Consider the following 21326-nt stretch of genomic DNA (forward strand, 5'->3'; position numbering starts at 1 on the left):
TTATAAAAGCCAAAGCCATACAGCAATGCAAACATAAGAAGTTAGTTCTTGAGTGCTTCTAATGAGCCTCCATGTTGATAACTGTAAACCATCAGTGATAATCCATTTGGTTTCCTACTGATTTATGTTGATGCTTCCATTGAAAAAGAAATTTATATACATAGCGTCTATATCTAAATTACTCTGTTTCACTCATCTGTATATCCATTATCTGTTACTTAACGTAGATTAATAAATACAGTCAGAGTTAGGATCCTACTCTAAAAATACTTCCTATCAATACACACATTAGTTATTTTATTTATTTGAGGAAAACTGTAGAATATTTTATTGTTTTTCTAACACTTGAAATATTGGGTGGGGTGGTTTAATGGTGTTTTACTGCCAATAGAATATTATTAACTATCCAGTGTCACAAATCAGACTGTCATAAAATATCTAAAATTTTGAGTGGAAATGTTAGGGGAAAAAAAAAGGAGGCAAATAGAAACAAATCAAATAAAGATTGTATAGCTGACTATTGGTATCATTTTATGAATGTAAAGCTCATTCATATTGTAAAAACCCTGACTTTCTAATTGCTTCATTAGAATAAATGTGTGTTTCAGATATCAAGGCTTCTTCTTATCAGACCTTTTCCTCTTGGCGCTTAAGCCAACATCCCTCTGCTCTTCTTACCTATGGCTGATCTGTAGGACCATCAAATCCACATTCATGGCTACGTGTACCACAGATTACTCCTTGAGCATCAGATTTTTACTGACCTGATAATCCCCACTTAGATTCCCTAGGGAATCTCCAATGCATTGTGTAAAAACTGAATTCACAATACGTCATCTACCAACCTGGTAGTATTTCTGCATGTCCTTTTGTCAAGAAATAGCACCACTATCTAATTTTAAAAAATCTTCCCAGACCAACCACTACTTATCACTTCCTCTGTCACAACTATAATCCAAGTTACTATTAACCCTTCCCTGGTCTATTTTCCTAGCATGAGCTCATTTAGCAAAATCTACCCTGGGGCAACTGCAATCCATATTCAAAGAACAGCCATAGAAAGGTCTTTAAAAGACAAGTGTAATTATATTACCCTCCTTAAAACCCTCCAATGATCCTCCAAAATCCTGACTTTCCTTACAAGAGTGAGATTGCATACATCTCACTCTCCCTTGCCACGTACTAGCCTCCTCTCAGTTCCGGGAACCATCAATGATAAATCCTGTATCATAAGCCCTATATAAATGTTACTCATTATGAATAATATGCAAAGCAAAAATTGATGTGACAATTTATTAATTACAACAGTATCACTATGAATAAAAATTTAACTCATGTCAATATTACTAATATATTTCTTAACACACTAACAGTTTAATCATATAATATCTTGAAAGAAAACACAATGGGTTAATTTTAAGGAAGAAATGACATCACATTATTAAGTGTTTTATGTTTCTTACTACTTTTTTATACATTTCCCCCTAAGGGTTTAACATACTTCTTGTTAGACTTCTGTGATATCGTATAATCCTTTATATGCAAATAATGCTTCTCTCTCAGGTCTTTCCCTTGTTTCACTGCAATAGATGGAAACTCTAGAAAATGCTAAATAATTTTAATTACCTCTTTAAAGGGATCATAATTTATTTCATTCTAAGCTTTTTTGAAAGTTGTTATATTCATTATATTACAGATATAGTTGGATTAATTCCTGCTCTTTTCTTTTCTATTTACCCTATATCCCAAAGATTTCATAAATGGATTGTTTGCTTCTTAAATGTTTCCTTACAACTAGTTCAGAACTATAAATTCTATTAATATTCATCTAAAAAAAACTTAAACATGCACTTTATTAAGTATGCTTTTCTGACTAGAGCAGTGTTTTCCAAGCTGTGGGTCATGACTAATTAGTGGGCAAAAAAAAGCAGTTTAGTAGGTCACAACTACTATTTTAAAAAGAAATAAAACTTTACTAAGAATATTATACTACATCATAGAGATCCTTAGCAATAACTACATTGGATACTAACTTTTAATTTTTCAAATACTTCCTTTTGTTACGTGTATTAAGGCTAAGTCATCTTTTCTAATAGTTTTGTTTAAATTATTTACTTGTATATATCTGACTATACAGTGACATGTACGATAAAATGTTTACTCTTGGTCACAGCTCAAAGTTTGAAAAACACTGATCTTAGAGTTAATCAGTATCTAAATTCTTCCCATTCCAAACAAAGCATAAAACACCACCAGGCTTAGCTCTTATATGTGCCCCACCCCCACCCACTACCTATCCACCCTGGAGTTGTTAAGAGAATGGAATTACACTTATAGGTTGTTATTTTTTATTTGAAAATGTACGTGCTCAACTTATTTAAACTTAACAGTAAGGTTGACTAATTTCTTTGCTCACCATGATCATGTGTTCCGAACTCATTCGTTCCTGTCTCACGTATCTTCTTTCTGGAATACGTCCTTTAGTAATTCTTTCATAGTAGCTCTGTGGGTAGTAAACTTTCTGAGTCTTTGAGATGTTTGCAAATGCCTTTATTTATTCTTCCTACTTAGGTTGGGTATAAAATTCTAGATTCTTCTAACAATCATTCTATCCAAGAATGAGGGGAGGAGGAAGGAGCCAGGGCAAACTGGAATTTGAGTTAACGCAGACTTAACCTAGTTCATTTAGAATTCTAATTTATTTACATAAGTATATGTTTACTGTTTTGCTATTACTTATAATATTTAATTTTTTACTATTTCAAAATATTTTCAAGAAATACACTTACACATTCATTGTATAAATTCAAAAGTTAAAAAGGCACTTACATGTGCGGGAGAGCTTGGATTAATTCTAAATCTTCTAGGGCGTGAGCTTCTACCAAATTTGCAGCCATTGTAAAACATACTCCATGAACAGCCAAAGGAGAACGAAGCTCCACAAGTCTCTGGATCAACTCCTTGACATGTACAGGTGCGACTGTAAGATGGTAGTCACAAGAGAGTGAACTGATAAAGCAGGACAGTACTCCAGACAGAACATTTCAGGAGCATATAACTTTTGAAGTAGATGGCTAATAAAATGACTTTAAGACATCTGTTTTATTGCTTATTCTAGCTAAAGTACTGTTAATAACACAAAGCTAAGTGGGTGTGAAAAGAACTAACTTTTTAACTGCAATGTTTGTTCAAGATTGTAAATTCAAATAAATTGTAATAAAAGATACAAATCGGAAATACTCATAAGCTTGTTTGATTCAGGGATGGTCTCAGGAGGGAATATGAATGGCTTGGACTTTACATTGTAGATCTGCTTCCTGTCAGCAATGAAAACTACAGCATCTCACATCCTCTGTGGACTGACCTCCTCTGTCTACAAATGACATTGATACAGTCCTCTGAGGACTGAGAAGGGTCATATATTGCAGGAGACATCACTGAGTCAAAAGGAAGCCTTTATGAATGTCAAAAAAGAAAAGACAGAAAGCCTCTGTCATTTGGTAACTTGGTAATTTTATCACTGTGGAGCATTTCTGAAGCCCTCAAATAAATTCTACAGTAAGGATGACAAAGATTGGAATGAACATACAAAGATATGAAACCAGGGAACTAACACACACTCAGTTGTTCCTATTTACATAATGCATGAAACTTGCAATAGTATGTATATAATATATAATGCCTTAAAAATATAAACATGAAAACTAGACATTGGGAAGTGAGTACTCCACAGAGTGTATATATAGATAGCAACTTGTAATGTTGTGCCCCTGACCCTCTTGTTATTAGCTAAAGTTACCTCAATAAAAAATAAAAATATATTTAAAAATACTATATGAAAAAACAAAAATTTCTTTTTTAAATTTAATTCTTATTCAAGTACAGTTTTCTGTTTTATATTCCCAGCCCTGAAAAAATAAAAATTTCAAGATTAAAAAGTGTTAGTATTTTTTACTTGTGAACCTCAGGAAAAAGCCTAATATAAAATAGCACTGAATACAACAAGAAGACATACAAAAAGGATTATTCAAGAGACTATGAAGGAAAAAAAGAGAGGGAGTATAGTTCAAATATTCTGACTTCCTCTAGATCTCCTTACAAAGACAGAAGCATGTTTTAAATGAGCAAAATATTGCAATGACTTCAGAAGGGAGGAAAATCCCATTTTGCAAATGGCATAAAAGGAGTTCATTTGATATTGCAGAGGAAATTAAAGTTGCCAAAAAGGAAAATGACTTATTTAAAACATCACTGAAATAATACATGGGAATGATTGAAAAATACAGTTTAACTGCTGACAGTTATTTAAAAGTTAAACACATAGGAACTGTGAAAGACCTAAAAGAGCTTGTGTAAAATACCCAAAACAGTTGACCTCACCGAAAGGGACAAACTAGCTTACATGGCCTATGGGTTGAACACACTATTCCTGCTAATAATTCCTGAACTGAAATGAACCAGGCAAAACAATGTGGTAAACCAAAATTGAGCAACAACCTACAAAATGGATTCTTTCCCTTTAAACCCGTCCCTGAAAGACGGAAGAACTGAGATTAAAGGATTAAGAGACGAGAAGACAAAACAACTTAATCCATTCACTGTGGAGTGAGGGAAAACTAGTATAAAGAATAATATTGGGAAACAGATAATAATTGATTATGAACTATAAATTAGATAATTGTATCTGATTTTTAAAATCATAGTAAAAATTTCTGATTTTGATCATTCTAAGGGGGTTATCTAAGCGAATGTCTTAGCAAATACCTTTTGAAGTATTATTTATAGAAATGAATCTCTCCTTCCTACCATTGAGTAGCATAAATTTTAAATACATGACAGATTTGTGTTTTAATGTATTGGGTGAATTACTCTATAAATAGAGATTAAAAATGTCCACAAATACCATTCAAAATTGAGACACCAATATGATGAAAGAAAGATTTTTAAAAATTTTGCATAAGATGACGTTACAAAAGTAAAAAAGACAAGTAGTAAGCTGTTAAAAGCATTCACTAATTATACCGCAAAGGGTTTATAGTCCCCATATGTAAGAGTAGATTTCTATTAAGTGGACAATCTTTTAGAAATATGGGCTGGGATGATTATCAAGAGGGTTGACCAAAAAAACAAGCGAACAAAAAATGGCAAATAGCTCTTAACAATATAAAGAAATTCTCCCATACATAATATGAAAAACACAAAATCAAATATAAACGAATTAAACGGGCAAAAACTCAAGGGTGACAACATATTCATGGGAAAAACCCTGGGGAAACAGATATCCTCAGACATGGCTACAGGGAAGGCAAAGTGCGACAAGTCCGGACAGAGGACTTCCCTCTATGGGGAAAAAAGAGGGCTCCTCCAGATTCTTGGGGTGAATGGGATAAGATATTAAAGAAAGAAGTAATAAAAGAATATTCTAATGGAGAATATCCTAAAATTGTCTTAAGTCACTAAGAAATCATGTCTCTCTTTAAAGATATGGTCATTCTTTTTAGTTGCACAATGTTTAAAATCTTGTTCTCCCAATAGGCATAATTGGTAATTAATTAACAATTTAACATTATAGAGGTCGGAGTGTCAAAACTTTACAAAAACAGATATGATTACGTTTCATTGAGAGTGCATCTTCGGTCTGTGGGACGACCATTGTATGCCCTTAGGCTTTTGGTAAGCTCCGCATACAATTTGTCTGCCATGGGAAGAGGAATGCCATCCCACAACATGATGAGTACCACAATCACAGCTGTGGAACAGTGGTGGCCTGGCCGCTCCCGAACCAAACAGAGAACTTTCTCTTCATCGCTGCTCCTTCTTAAAACCTGCAGAAGCAGAATACATTCATTTATGGAAAAGAGAAAACCTAAAGTCAAATACAATGTATATGGCTTTCGTAGCTCTGCCATACTGCATTTTATCTTTTAAAATCACTATTTCCCAAAGCGTTGAAGCCTAGAGGACCCTTCAGTTACCTTCTTGCACATAGCTCATCACAGAGTATCCCCGGTTACTTCATTAAGAACAGGCAGGCCGGAAATCTGTGATATGTGGTTATTATTTGTAAAAGCAGGCCAAAAGCAGGCCAAAGCAGTCTGTGTTTATTTCACTGTTGATACAGTTTTGCAGACCAGACATCAGAGTATCTTGTGGAAAAGAGCCTAACTACTTTTACACAAATGTCACAACAGGACGAATCAAGCCAGATGAAAGTAAAGAAGGATTCCCAACAGGGAAAATAAATGTGAGCAAACAAATTTAGCATCTGAGGAGAGTTATGGATCTTTTCCCTGAGTGAATGGCTTACTAAATAGAATAATGAACATATAATGTTCCTGTGATTCCTTTCCATGCCATTGCCAGGATTTATCATACCCATTTTATCATGAGATTAAAGAGTCCAGCTGACACGGTGAATGTCAAACACAACGATCAATTTTGAATCTTTATCCATGTAACATGCACTATGTCATACCCACAGAGTGCTAAAAAGGCTTCAAAAGTAGTTAAAATATTGCTCAGTGGTCTTAGTATTTGTTATAAAAACAATTACATAAAAATGTTGACGCAACATGAAATTATCCACCTCTGTTTAAACCTCCCTCCCTCTATCACAAGTTTATAAGGAAGACATTGGCCACATTAATTAGTAAGTAATCAGTAACTGATAAAACTGCCAGCCCCTGGAAACAAAATTGAGCAACCAATAGCATAACATTCCACTTTTTTGGCTAAAATAGTATTACATGAACTGGAGGTGAAAGTTCTGAAGCTGTTAGTTACCCAGCAGCACTTCCTTGGGTCACTGCAGACAGTAACAACCACCACTACCAAGGAAGCCCCTGAGTAGAGTTGGTTTTAGGACCTTCTCCCTAAACACAATTATTAAATTAACATTTTTAACCTATATTTATATATTCTTTACAGGCAAATAAGAATACATTTGCTTTTTTAAAAAAAAGCTTAGATGCACAATAATATATATTGTATCAAACAAAACTATAACAATTTTCAAGTTGTCAAGGCTAAAACAGACGTATTGATCCATTCTTCAAATGCTAAAATGCTATTTATTCATCCATTGTATTTGCACTTTTGCCAACATATTTTCAAATTTCCTGCAGAGAATAGAAAATTAAGCACATGAGTATCTAAATTCAAATGTAGTTTCAATAACTTGCTGAAGTATTACTATCATGTGGATATTCGTGTCTACTCAAAATTCACACATTAAGTCCTAAATTTCAATGGTTTTGTAAATGTTACAAGGTAGAACCTTTAGGAGGTGTTGGGTCATAGGTGGAAACCTGCCACGAGTGGGATTAGTGTTCTTTTAAAGAAACCACATGGAGCTGGCTGGGCACTTCGACCACCTGAAGACAGAAAGACACGAGAGTCCTCATCTAACTATGTTGGCACACTGATACCCAACTTCCAAAGGCCATAATTGTGGCGACTAATTTCTTCTTGTTTATAAGCCACCCACTTTGGTGTTTTCTTCATAGCAGTCTCAACTGAGTAAAAGGCCTTTAAAAGACCTCTGAAGCACTGGGTGCTGTGTCTCAATGGATTGAGTGCCCACCTGCAAACCAAAGGGTAGCTCATTAGATTCCCAGGCAGGGCATATGCTTGAGTTTCATGCCAGGTCCCTAGTAGGAGAAACACGAAAGGCAATCACACATTGCTGTTTCCTCCCTCTCTATCTGCCTCCCTTCACCTCTGTCTAAAAGTAAATTCTTTAAAATAACAACAACAACAACAACAGAGAACAGATGGTGATAGCACTGGTAAACATAGCTCAATTCCTCACAACTACATCAAAATTACCAGTAAATTATTAAACAAACATCACTCAGAAGCATCAGAAATCAAGTTGAATGGAAGTCTGACTACTGAATTAAAGAAAACATATCCAACTGGTAGGAGGGATGGAAATGCAAAATGGGCTGGTCCCATACCCACATGTGGTGGATAAAAATTTTGGAGGGATATTTCATGAATGCAGAGTTCCAGTCCCATTCCAGGGCTCCAATGTCAGGGGGGGGAACTTCTGGTTCAAAACACCAGTTGGAATTGAGTTGGTGAAAGGAAATACTGGAGTCCCAAGTGTTCTTCTTAAAGAACCTACACATGGACTTACTTAGACTCACTTGCTCTGAGCTTCAGCTGTAGGCTAGCAGCTTGAAAGGTACCAGAACCATACAGGGAAGAACTGAAGTGTCTGGAAACAAGACAAGAGCTGGGAGACAGACTTATCCCAGACAGAGGGTAAAGAGACACCATTCTCCTTCTTTCTGAACCCTCCTGCCACAGAGCCACAGATCAGCTGGTGGGTGCTATTTATAAGATTCAATTAGCCTGGCTAAAACAGGAGATCCCCAAGGCTCTGTTCTACCCAACTTACAGCTGTTAACAGTGGCTTTTTCCTGTGAATGGTTGATCTTGACTCATTCTTCACAACTTCCTAAATTCTCTCCAAGAAACAACCGCTGGCCTCAGTGGTCCCTCACACCTGTACCTCCTGTTAAGTGGCCCTAGGCCTGGCACTAGCAGAATCCTACATATGTTCACACTTTGCCTTTACCTGGGACTCTCCAAGCCCAGCACAAGTAGCAGCCATCTCAGATTGCTTTATAGCTTTGGCGGGATGTCCCTAGAAAAACACAGGTGGGGGTGATTTTGGCCTGAACCACCTGGGAAACCCAAGGGCTGTGTACTCACTGGACAGCTACAGACCATGTTGAAGCACCACCATCCTGCCCCTTGCACAGCTGATCCTCCATAAAATGCTTAAGTTGCTGGCCAGTGGTCACAGACAATTCTTAGAGCTGACAGGCCCAGGTAAATCCTTCCCACTGACCTGCCAAGAGCCGCCAAGGCTCAAATACAAAAGGAGTGTGTGTACTTAGCCCACACAAAGGTTGCACTTGTAGTAGCCAGCTCGGGTGACAGGGAAGGCTGTGTCACTGGGCCCTTCAGGACACCTACTACATCAGGCCACACTACCAAGACAAGAGTCAAAGCAGCTCTACCTAATCCGTAGAAACAAATACGGGAGGCTGCCAAAATGAGGAGACAAAGAAACATGGCCGAAATAAAAGAACAGATCAAAACTATAGAAGAAATAAACCGAATAGAGTTAAGAAATTTTTTAGAGGCAGAGTTCACAACACTGACTATAAGGCTGCTCAAGGAACTTAGTGAGGACCTCGGCAACATAAAAAGAGACAGTCAGAAATGAAGGATACAATAATTGAAATAAAAAACAATGAACAGAGAAACAATAGCAGAGTGGAAGAAACTGAGAATCAAATCAGTGATATGAGTGTAAGGAAGCAAAAGCCAACCAATCAGAACAACAAAAAGAAAACAGAAACCAAAAAACAAGGACTTCACTTCATAAGGGTGCCAGAAGGAGAAGAGTGAGAAGTTGCAAATCTATTTGAAAAAATAATGAAAGAAAACTTCCCTAATCTGGTGAAGGATTTAGACGTCCAAATCCAGAGAGTCCTGAATAAGATGGATGTAAGTAGGCCCACACCAAGAAAAAATCATCATTAAAATGCCAAAGGTTAAAGATAAAGAGAGAATCTTAAAAACAACAGGAGAAAAATCAGTTACCTACAGGGGAATCCCCATAAGACTGTCAGCTGATTTTTCAAAAGAAACTTTGCAGGCTAGAAAGGATTGGCAAGAAATATTCAAAGTTATGAAAAGCAGGGACTTATATCCAAGATTGCTCTACCCAGCAAAGCTGTCATTTATAATGGAAGGGCAAATAAAGGCCTTCCCAGACAAGAAAAAACAAAAGGAGTTTATCATCACCAAACGATATATGAAATTTTAAAGGGACTTATTTAAGAAAGAGAAGATCAATACTAGGAATGATAAAATGGCAAAAATACAGATCTCTTAACAATTAAATCTAAAAAACAAACTAAACAAAAAAGGAACAGAGACAGAATCATGGATATGGAGAGCATTTTGATGGTTGTCAGATGGGAGGCAGGTATGGGTGAATGGGGGAAGAGGTGAGGGGATTAAGAAGAGCAAATAGGTACTTACAGAATAGCCACGGGGATATAATGTGCAATATAGGAATTGGAGTAGCCAAAGAACTTACCGGCATTACCCATGAACATAAACAATGATCAGGGGATCGCCTGAGGGAGTTGGGGGTGCTGGGTGCAGGTGGGGGATCAAAGTGGGGAAAATCAGGACAAGTGTAATAGCACAATCAATCAAATACTACGGAGAAAACCCCTGTATCTGTTATTTCACTCTATCTTTAAATTATTTGAATAACAGAGTTCTGGGTAGATATTGTGGTGTCTAATCTTATCTACCTCTTAAAAATTCCTAGAGACATAAAGAACAATGGCAAATATCAGGAAAAAATATTGCTGCAATTAAATTTGCAGAGAAAAATAAAGGTCTTATGCTTAACTTTGATAAGTAGTTGATAATTAACAAAATTTCAGAAGGGCCTAGTTTGAGCCAATTTGAAGAGAAGCAGTGAATCTCTTTCTAGAAAAGTCTTTCATTCTGTGCAGGGGAGAACTATTAAAATTAATTGTTCCACAGACATGAAATAAAACAATGAGTTTTCCAGTTCCAATGAGTCCTACATTGAGATACACACATAAATATCAAATAAAGCAAAGAAAGGCAAAGCCCAAGAACCAATCAGTGTTAGCAAGTGACACCTCCATTTTTCAAATTTGACCCAACTGAGAAAGAAGACAAAATTGACTATGTAAGCCTTGTTTATTGGATGACAAGTCTTTATGTCACTTGGGCCTTTCATAACAATTTGTTTCATGGTAAAGTTTGAACTTTAAAAAGGTGTTAAATGACAAATGAATGTTAACAAGTGATCCTAGACTGGATTCTATATCAGGACAAAAATTGGTTATCTTTTTCTATAAAAGACATTAGTGAATATAAAACCTAAAGATTAGATAATATTGTACCGGGATTGATAATTGGCAAGCAATCATGTTTCTCTTTCGCATGAATGTTTCCCTCTTTTTATCTCCCTTTCCTTCCATCTAAAAATAAATAAAATATTATTAAATAATAGATTTCGAAAATGTCAATGAAGAGTACCAGAAATTCTCTGCCCTATTCTTGGAACTTTTCAGTAAATCTGAAATTACTTTAAAATAATAAGAAAAGCTACGGGCAGATCTTTGGATGAAAAGTACCAACTCCTGTGATTTGAAAAATAGGGCCCTGGCTGGCGTAGTTCAGTGGATTGAGCACAGGCCTGTGAAGCAAAGGGTCGCTGGTTCAATTCCCAGTCAGGGCACATGCCTGGGTTGCAGCCGAGGTCCCCAGTGGAGAACACATGAGAGGCAACCACACATCGATGTTTCTCCCCTACTCTTTCTCCTTCCTGTCCCCTCTCTCTAAAAAGAAACACATAAAATATTTTTTAAAAAAGAAAGAAAACTAGGCCCCAGTCAGAAAAGATGTTAAGAGGAGCAAAGTATTTGTCTTTGTGTAACCTAAGGATGAACAATGGGGGAATCTTTTTAAAGGGAAAAAATTTCTTTTCAGTTAAATTCAATCTGTGGAATGATGAATATTCAATCTATATTAACATTGAGTCAACATCTTTAGTAATTAATGTGAATTAGTAGATACTTGGACTTAGACAGATAAAGCAACTAACAGCCTAGTCCAAAATACTGTTTAGATTAGGAAGATGTCATTTTGCCTAATTTTGATATGTTGAGAATTGTTTGTAATCACCTGCAAGCTGATTACGTAATAGTGTAATTGAAATTATATAAACACAAAACCGAATGTATATTGTCACATGTAATGGGGAAATATTAGGGATGCAGTTTTCTATTGTAATATTGTTTGTTGGGGGAATACATTAGCCAAACCCCCATCAACAGTTTCATTTCCCAATTTCAATTACCTGTGGTCAGCTGCAGTCTAAAAATATTAAGTGGGAAATTCCAGAAATAAAGAATTCATTAATTTTAATTGCACATCATCTTGAGAGGCATGATGACGTCTCAGGCCTTTCTTCTTAATCCAGCCTGGATTGTGAATTATCCTTTTGTTCAGAATCCTCAGGCTGTTAATGCTCCCTACCCATCAAGTCACGTGGTAGCTATCTCAGTTACGGCAATGCTTATATTCAAATATCCCTTCCTTTATGTAATAATGGCCTTCAAAAGTAAGAGCAGTGTTGCTAGCAATTCAGATATGCTCAGATCTGCAGCTGGTGGAGCGGGCAGTCCCTCATTAGCACACAGATAAACTGGGAAGAACTGGGGAGTGAGACAGACAGCCCAACCCAGAGCTCCAGCGCAGGGACTTATCTAAGAAAAAGAAGATAAAAATTATGAGCAGTAAAATGACAGCAAACCCACAGTTATTTACAACCACACCTGAACCAAAAACAAAAGCAAACTAAGCAAACAACTAGAACAGGAACAGACCACAGAAATGAAGATCATAGGGAGGGCTATATCAACAGGGGAGTGGGAGAGAGAGGGGAGGAAAGGTACAGAGAATAAGTAGCATAAATGGTAGGTAGATAACAGACAGGAGGAGGGTAAGAACAATATGGGAAATGTAGAAGCCAAAGAACTTATATTTATGACCCATGCACATGAACTAAATAAAGGGGGGAATGTGGGTGGGAGGGGGTGTTNTAAAAATTATGAGCAGTAAAATGACAGCAAACCCACAGTTATTTACAACCACACCTGAACCAAAAACAAAAGCAAACTAAGCAAACAACTAGAACAGGAACAGACCACAGAAATGAAGATCATAGGGAGGGCTATCAACAGGGGAGTGGGAGAGAGAGGGGAGGAAAGGTACAGAGAATAAGTAGCATAAATGGTAGGTAGAAAACAGACAGGAGGAGGGTAAGAACAATATGGGAAATGTAGAAGCCAAAGAACTTATATTTATGACCCATGCACATGAACTAAATAAAGGGGGGAATGTGGTTGGGAGGGGGTGTTCAGGATAGAAGGGAGTAAGGGGGGATGAGAAAACTGTAAGAGCATAATCAATAAAATATATATTTTTAAAATTCCCTTATGAAGGAACAAAGCAAGCGAGCAAAATAAAAGTAGTTCTAATGGTGCATTAGCAGACAATAGGTTTAAGTGAAGAAAAATGTTTTATAACAAAAATAGGCAGTGAAAAATGTAAGTCAGTTGAACATCAAGAGACAGCATCAACTTCTTGGCCTCTGTCTTAATTTTCATCACTAAAAAAGAAATAGGTTTTCTCACACCAGCAAGATACCACAGCCACCAAAGCAAACAGGAAGCCATGACAGCAGCTAAGCTACTCCCTTTATTACACTGACATGGTAATATACAGAGAGGTGCCAAATTTGGGCACAGAAAAAAGCAGCCCCATGGTACAGGCCAAAAACAACAAGTCAGCTATTAGGCAGAACCTCAGAGCAATGGAAAGGAACTGTCTTTGAAGATGACATTGTATGAATCCACATACAATGGTTTGAAACAATTTGGATGCCTTGACTTCCTTTACACTTCACCCCAAAACTCTGGTCCAACATCTGACCAGACCAGGCTGAACATATTCACTTGTGTGTGGTCCTACAGAGGGGACCCATCACCCGGTGCCTGATGTGAACTGCTCTGGCATAGGGGCTGTCAGGGCAGTCTGGTTGAATTCTCCTTCCTGGTCCTGCCATGACTCCAAAGGCTCCACAGTGGAGCGGAGAGTTAATAGGGTATAACGTATCCAAGAAACGATACCACTCATTCCACCAAAGGATGGGTAACAAAATAACTTGACCCTGACAAATATAAGAAAGATTACAAGAAAAAGAATAAAGCACTGTTAAGAGTAAGGGCAGGCCCTGGCTGGTGTAACTCAGTGGATTGAGCGCGAGCCTGCGAACCACACGATCGCGGTTCGGTTCCCAGTCAGGGCACATGCCTGGGTTGCAGGCCAGATCCCAGCAGGGGACTCATGAGAGGCAACCGTACTTTGATGTTTCTCTCCCTCTCTCCTTCCCTTCCCCTCGAAAGACAAGGAAATAAAATGTTTTTAAAAAGCTAGTAACGGATACCACAACAACACTATTTCTAGATACCAATTCAAATTTAAAACATACTAAAATATGTTTATTTCAGTTCTATATCCACTCACTCGACAAAAATTTATTAAGTGCTGGCAATGCACTGGACATTACTCTACACACTAACAATGAACAATACAAGAATTTTAAAAAGACCATTTGCAATAAATAAATTCTGATTAACAACATGATTTTTCAAGCATACATAATCACTTGAGACCCATTTCATTCCTTTTCACAGACATATGGAATGAATTCTTGGTTTTGTTATCAGGGTTATACTTTCGAATTGTCATTAGTAGATATCAAAATGTTCAATCGGTTGCTTAGCAACTGTGCTTTACTTAGTTCCTTATCACTGGATTTTTTTCTATCTGTGAAAGGTGCCAGATATAAATCACTATATTTCAAAATATTCTATTTAATATAAATATTGCAACAGGGAAAATAAGAAAGTAATTTTATTGCAGTTGCTCCATGGAAAATGCTAAATACTCTTCTTTCTACCCAAGAACCCTGGAAGAAGATTTGAACCAAAAGACGAATTGAGCTGAAAGTTGTTACCAAAAATCTTTAAGCTGCAGCCTTCATACATATTTCCATAAACAAAAATAGAAGCATAAACCAAAATTCTAACAGTGAAATGATTGTTATTACATTAGAGGAGGTTTCAAAGGATGGAACGTTCATCCAAAGTTCCAAAACTTAATCCACCTGCCTTGTTCTTTTACTTTTATATTTCACGAACTTTTCTGTTAATATATTCTATGAAAAACAATGTTAATGTTTAATAGCATTATTTTGTAAAATAAGATTCACAAGATGTAGTAGGTATGAGGTATTGAACAGGACTGAGTTAGATATATTTTACTAAGTCAATGCGATGTCATACACATATCGCCAGTCTCCAAGATGTCCCCAATGATCACCGCCACAGTCCCCTCCTACATGGAATAGGACTTATTTGTGTAAAAATTCACATGTCACAAAAGGCTAATGTCACAAAAGACATTGTGGCTTCGTCCATGTTATCTTTTGATTGACTCCCTCTGGGAGGAAACCAAGCTGCCATGACACGAGAAAGCACCGTAAGAAGTCTTTTAAGAAAGTGAAGCCTCTAGCACACAGCCATCCCAGAACTCCGGACTCCTGCAAATGTTAATTGATAAAAACTTCTTCTAGTTACTTGTTGCTGCTGAACAAATTACTTCATAATTTAGTAATTTTGAAGTAATTTGTTCAGCAGCAACAAGTAACTAGAGGTTTTTATCAATTACCTTTTTAGAATGTTCTTTTTAAAACACAAATCAATAGATACTAAACCACTAATTAAAATATATTACAGGCTTCGTGTTGTTTGTAAACTAAAACCCAAGTTCCTCATGACAACTCATGAAACCAGCCACACATACTCTGATTTCTAACTACTTTTTATTCTTGCCCGGTTCCACTCTCTACCTCCTCAAGTTCAAGACTCCCCTTAGATTATTAAAAATGTACTCTCTTCCATGACCTCTGCACTGTTTTCTTTCCTCAGGAATACTCCTTCCTAAAATCTTGGGGGCATTCTTCTTGCATACTCAGATCTCAGCTTCCATGTTCCCTTTCCAAAAAAAAAAAAACCAACCAAAAAACAAAAACAAAAACCAAACAAACAAAAAACAACAAACAAACTTCCCTTTCCAGAGCACCCTTCCCTGATGATCTCATTCATCATAAGAAAACCCTGGAAGGTTCCTACTAAAGACAGAGGAAGATAAGGATACTGCATATAAACCAACATAAAGTTGGAGTTAGTCTGGTAGACTAAGTGTATTAAATGAAGTAAATTAAAGGTGTAAAATTTGGAAAGGAAAATAGATGACATAATTGTACATTTCAGATACACACAAAAAATAAATTGGAAAACAAGAAATATGTAAACTCAGGAACAAAATTTTAAAAGACTCTGAAGGCCAAAAATTATTAACGAATTGAAAGGCATTAACAGGTAGGAAGGGGAGACTAAATATCAACAAAATACAAATTGCCCTGGCTGGTGTAGCTCAGCAGCTTGAGTACAGGCTGCAAACCTAAGGGTTACCAGTTCCATTCCCAGCCAAGGCACATGCCTGAGTTGTAGGCCAGGTCCCCCGTACAGGGCACATGAGAAGCAATCACACATTGATATTTCTCTCCCTCTCTTTTCCTTCTCTTCCTTGCTCTCTAAAAATTAATAAATAAAAATGTTTTTAAAAATACAAAATCACCGAATTTTCTGTGTAATATGATTCCAATAAATTACCAATAGGACTTTATTCTTGCAATAAAACAAGGTGAGTACAAACTCATATGGAAAAATAAACAAGGCAATGGTAGTCAAGAAATTTCTGAAATTTTCAAATGAGGAATTACTTTAGTCGCATATGAAAACATATTATAAAACCTAAATACTTAGAGCAGTTTGATGTAGATACAGGAGAGACTCAATAACAGATAAAAAATCTTCTAATATAAACAAATACAAATCGGTAGGAAAAAACAGACAAGATAACTGGGTAGTCAACTGGAAAAATATAAGTTGCTACTAATAAGCCACACACAAAATGAATAAGTTCAATGTCGAAAAAATGAAGTCCTTAGTTACTACAAAAAGAAAGTGGGAGAGCCCTGACTGGTGTGGCTCAGTAGTTGAGTCCCGGCCTGCGCATTAAAGGGTTGCAATTCGATTCTCTGTCAGGGCACCAGCCTGTGCGGTGGGACAGGTCCCCAGTAGGAGGTGTGTGAGAGGCAACCACATATTGATGTTTCTCTTCTTCTCCCTCCCTTCCCTTCTCTAAAAGATAAGTAAATAAAATCTTAAAAAAAAAGAAAAGAAAATGGGACAATGATTTATAAGATAGAAGTGGTAAAGATTAAAAAAAAATTAAGATACAATATACTAAAGCCATAGAAGAAAAGATGAAAAAACTCTTTCATCTTTTTAATTTAATTTAAATAACATGAAAATTAACAGATAATGACAAACTGAGGAAATCCATTTGCAACTTTTATCAATAATGGTCAGTTTCCTAAAGGAGTTCCTATCAAGTTAATGGAACACTAATGGGGGGGTCTATATATTATTTCTTACTTTAAAATATTTTCAATCAGCTTTGTTATCTTTTCCAAAAAAGTGAATAAAATAAAATGAAGATCACTGTAGCTAATAGGTTCACCAAAACTCTTACTCATGGAGGTTGACTTGTACAAGCGAGTGTTTTGAGGAAACTGAGAGGGTGCTTACCCTTCATAGCTGAGTTGAAAATAGTGTGAAAATCGGTGCATAGCATGAACAGGCCAATCTATAAAGTGAGGAAATAATAGTTTACGCCCACCAATCCCGAGCCCTACCCCAATCATTCACAGAGATTTTAGGGGAAGTTTTTAGACTTCTAGGTGGAGCATTTCACAAAATTTTATTCACCAAGCCTAGTCTCAAAATGTTTTTGTGATGGCTGGTATGACTGCAGGCCAGTTTCTTCCTGTCTAATGACTGGTAGAACTTATAATTTTTTTTTTTAATATTTTAATTATTTTCAGAAAGAGGGGAGGGAAAGGAGAGAGGGAGAGAAATATCAATGTGTGGTTGCCTCTCATGTGTCCCCCACTGGGAACTGGCCTGCAACCCAGGCATGTGCCCTGATCACGGGCATCGAACCGTGATCTTTTGCTTCACAGACCCGCGCTCAATCCACTGAGCTACACCAGCCAGGGCAGAACTTATAATTTTTTAAAAAATCTCTCTCAGAGTAAAGAAATCCAGATTTAAGAAGGCCTGGGGTGGTACAGTAGCTTTAATTGTACCATCAGGGACTCGGGCATCTGTCCTTCTCCTACCATCCTTGTACAAACCTACCACTATCAAGTCAATTAGAGGTTCCAAATGGCTGTTGGACCTCAAGTCATTAAATCCACATTCTATAAATGTTGAGGGGAAGGACATACACACAAGAGGGCATACTATATGATTCTTGTTATATGGAGTTAACTTCTCTAGGAGCTCTTTATAGCGATACAGGTCAAAATAGTACTTATCTTCACGAGGAGCTGTTGACCTGGAGGGAACACACAGAAGCCTTCTGGGATTCTAGAATGATTTATATCATTACCTGGATAGCTGTTATACAAATGAAGAACTCCTGTACACTTAAGATCTTTACATTTTATCAAATGTAAGATAAGTATCTAAACAAGGTGTATTCCACTTCTCTGAGCTTATCTGTATTTTACAGAGACTATGCTCTTCAAATAGATTGAAGCAACACAGTATCTGGTGTTCAGTGTCCAACTCTAGTTCTATTTTCAAAATGGAACAATCCATTTTGAAAAGCATGTAAATACATATTACCCAGTTAGTGACTGGGCACCCATGAGAGTTTTCCCCTCTTTTCCAATACACACTACTATTTCTGTCCTTACAACGCTTCCTTTTTGCTCATACCTGAGTACACCAATTGTCACCACTGCTACCTACAAAGGTTGAAAAGTAACCAAACCACAGTCTACTAGATTAGGTCAGATTGTGGCAATTATCTTACTTTAGGAATGCCTGGGCTCAAACCCTATCTTCATTTTGCATTTAATGTTTCTCTTTGAAGGGATATAAAAATAATGGCTTTCACCTATTCCTTTTCTAATTCCTAACAGAGTCCCTCTGTGAGTATTTAGGAGGCAGTATGTCATGTTCTTTACATATTGTCTGATCTGTAATATAAGGTAGTAGTAATTTTTATTATTTATTATTTATTGTTATCATCATCAAATTAGAGCACAGGGATATTAAATGATTCTATGGCTGAAAATTCCAAATACACTGGTTAATATCTTTATGGATGTGAATATCCTACTAAGAATGTACGTGTGGCCATGAACAGTTTTTTGACTGAGAACTTCTTAAAGAAGCTGAATCCAATACAAAATACTTACCCACTTAGCGGCCGGGCACCCGAGAGAGCTTTTCCCTTCGTTTCCGGTATACACTACTTTTTCTATCCTTATTGCTTTTCCTTTTTCCCCATACCTGAGTACAAAATAGAGTGAAATGGAAATAATCATAGTACACACTTTTAACATCTTAATATGCACAAGGTTACATTTACAGAAGTATAAAAATCAAACATTCCTCATCATTTATTTTTGTTAAACATCTAGTTTTCTGTGGCAGTTATTTTGTTGTCCAGTTGTTTCCTTCTCCTTAAAATAGCCTGGCTGCAAGACAAACAAGAAGGATGTATATGGTGTGGATAGATGTCATTTGAACTATTCTACCATTATTATATAATAATAAAAAATGAATATTTCTTAATTTAGCACAGTCTTGCGTTGTCAGTGTCTTGTTGAGTGCCCAATGGCGCGTGTGGTAACGAACTGGTTCAGCAGGGACACCAGGAAACTATTCTTTCCCTGGGCCCTAAGAAACATCCAACTCATACTCCTACGGCTTCTCCATTCACCTCATGCTGATTCCCAGAGATAACTTCCCTGCCTCGAGCCGGGTCCACAGTGACAAACGGTTTTAACAGGGAAGAAAGCACATTTCCTCACCTATTCTCCATGATTTCCCTAACAGCAGCCACAGTCGGTCCTGCCGCAAGGTGCGTATAATACGGGCCTTTATCTCTGTGTTTATCTGTGGAAGGAATAAGATTATTAGACCCAAGGTTTTACAGAGCTGTGTAGGAGCAAGGAAGAGCTAATTTTTTTTTTTCAATTCAGAGCAATGAATTTTGACACGGTTTGGGCAAACTTTCATAATTAAAGTTTAGGGCAATAGAACCTGGAATTTAACTTGTTCCTCTTCCTCTCTGCTCCTAATTTTTTCTTCACCATAAAAACCAGAGGGGCAAAAATATTCCAAGATGTGGGTCATGTTTATTCTCTTATCTCCTGCTTTAAAAAACTTATTAATAATTGCAGTGCAAAGTTAAAATTTATCCAAGAGTGATATAATTTAAAAGCATGGCCTCAGAATCCTATTGAGCCCCAAAATTGCACTGCTAAGAATTTATTCTACTCTTTGGTTACACATTATACAGTTTTAAGTCGAATGTATACAAGAATGTTCCTAATTACAATTATTTGAAATACCAAAGAAGAGAGAGAGAGAAACACCCTTAACATCTGTCAATAAGTCAAAGTTAAATAAATCAGGAGATGTCTATATAGTGGGAAACACTGAAGGTATTAAAGCAATGATAGTTAAAAACATTGAAAAATCTAAGAAACGTATAAACATTTTTCATTTTTAATTTTTTTCAATTATGGTTGACATTCAATATTATTTTGTATCAGTTTCAGGTGCATTAAAAAATTTAAGAATTCTTAAGATAAAAAAGCAAATCCCTAAAATAGTGTTTTAAAAGACTTATATTTTGTAAATTTTCAAACAAAATTAAAATCAGCATAATGTTGCCTTGGCTGGTGTGGCTCAATGGATTGAGCACTGGCCTATGAACTGGAAGGTTGAAGGTTTGACTCCCAGTCACAGCACAGGCCTGGGTTGCGGGCCATGTTCCCAGTTAAGGGTGTGTGAGAGGCCACCAATTGATATTTCTTTTGTACATGCTTCTCTCCCTCTCTTTTTCCTTCCCTTCCCCTATCTCCAAAAATAAATAAAATCCTTTTAACAATCAGTATAAGGTTAATTCGTATAGAAAAATTGGTCTTTATAGAATGAGACCTATAAGAAGACCCTTGCATCCTATTTCTGTACCATTTATATTTTTATGAATGTGAGTTACGCATATCTTAGAAAACAGTACTCTTAACTTGGTCTCTTAGAATCATGTCTAACTAGGATCACTGCGGAATGCATTTCTGGCAAGGGGGTATCCAGCTATACCAAAAGTCATTACTGAACCGTTTTGATTGGCCATCAGCTATAACTTGGGATTAAGATCTGTACCTTCTTAAGCAGCATACAGTGAAAAGATTTTAACTCACTGCTGGTGATCTGGAACCATAGTTCTTAACCAGGGTGATTTTTTCTGAGGGATCATTTGACAGTATTTTTGGTTCTGACAACTAGGTGGGTATGTGTGTGTGTGTGTGTGGAGGGCAGGAGTACCACTAAACAGCCTGCAATGCATAAGACAGTTTCCCTATGACAAAGAATTATTCTTTCTAGGTGTGGCTCAGTAGATTGAGCACTGGCTGGCCTGTGAACCAAAGGGTTGCAGGCCAGGTCCCCAGTAGGCGGGGCATCCAAACCGGT

General features: G+C 36.8%; 1 protein-coding gene across 1 annotated transcript in view; it reads right to left on the bottom strand.

Annotated features, from left to right (window-relative positions):
- Window positions 1-21326, bottom strand: part of TET1 (tet methylcytosine dioxygenase 1) — a 108811-nt gene that overhangs the window by 19853 nt on the left and 67632 nt on the right. The window contains exons 5-8 of the mRNA XM_037029269.1: window positions 19658-19742; window positions 19040-19133; window positions 5614-5825; window positions 2830-2980 (exon numbers count right to left, since the gene is read on the bottom strand). Coding sequence (XP_036885164.1) covers window positions 2830-2980; window positions 5614-5825; window positions 19040-19133; window positions 19658-19742 — 542 coding nt within the window. The remainder of the gene's footprint in view (window positions 1-2829; window positions 2981-5613; window positions 5826-19039; window positions 19134-19657; window positions 19743-21326) is intronic.

This window comes from Sturnira hondurensis, unplaced genomic scaffold (assembly GCF_014824575.4).
Source record: "Sturnira hondurensis isolate 20B ecotype Veracruz unplaced genomic scaffold, ASM1482457v3 Scaffold0020237, whole genome shotgun sequence".
Lineage (NCBI taxonomy): Eukaryota > Metazoa > Chordata > Mammalia > Chiroptera > Phyllostomidae > Sturnira > Sturnira hondurensis.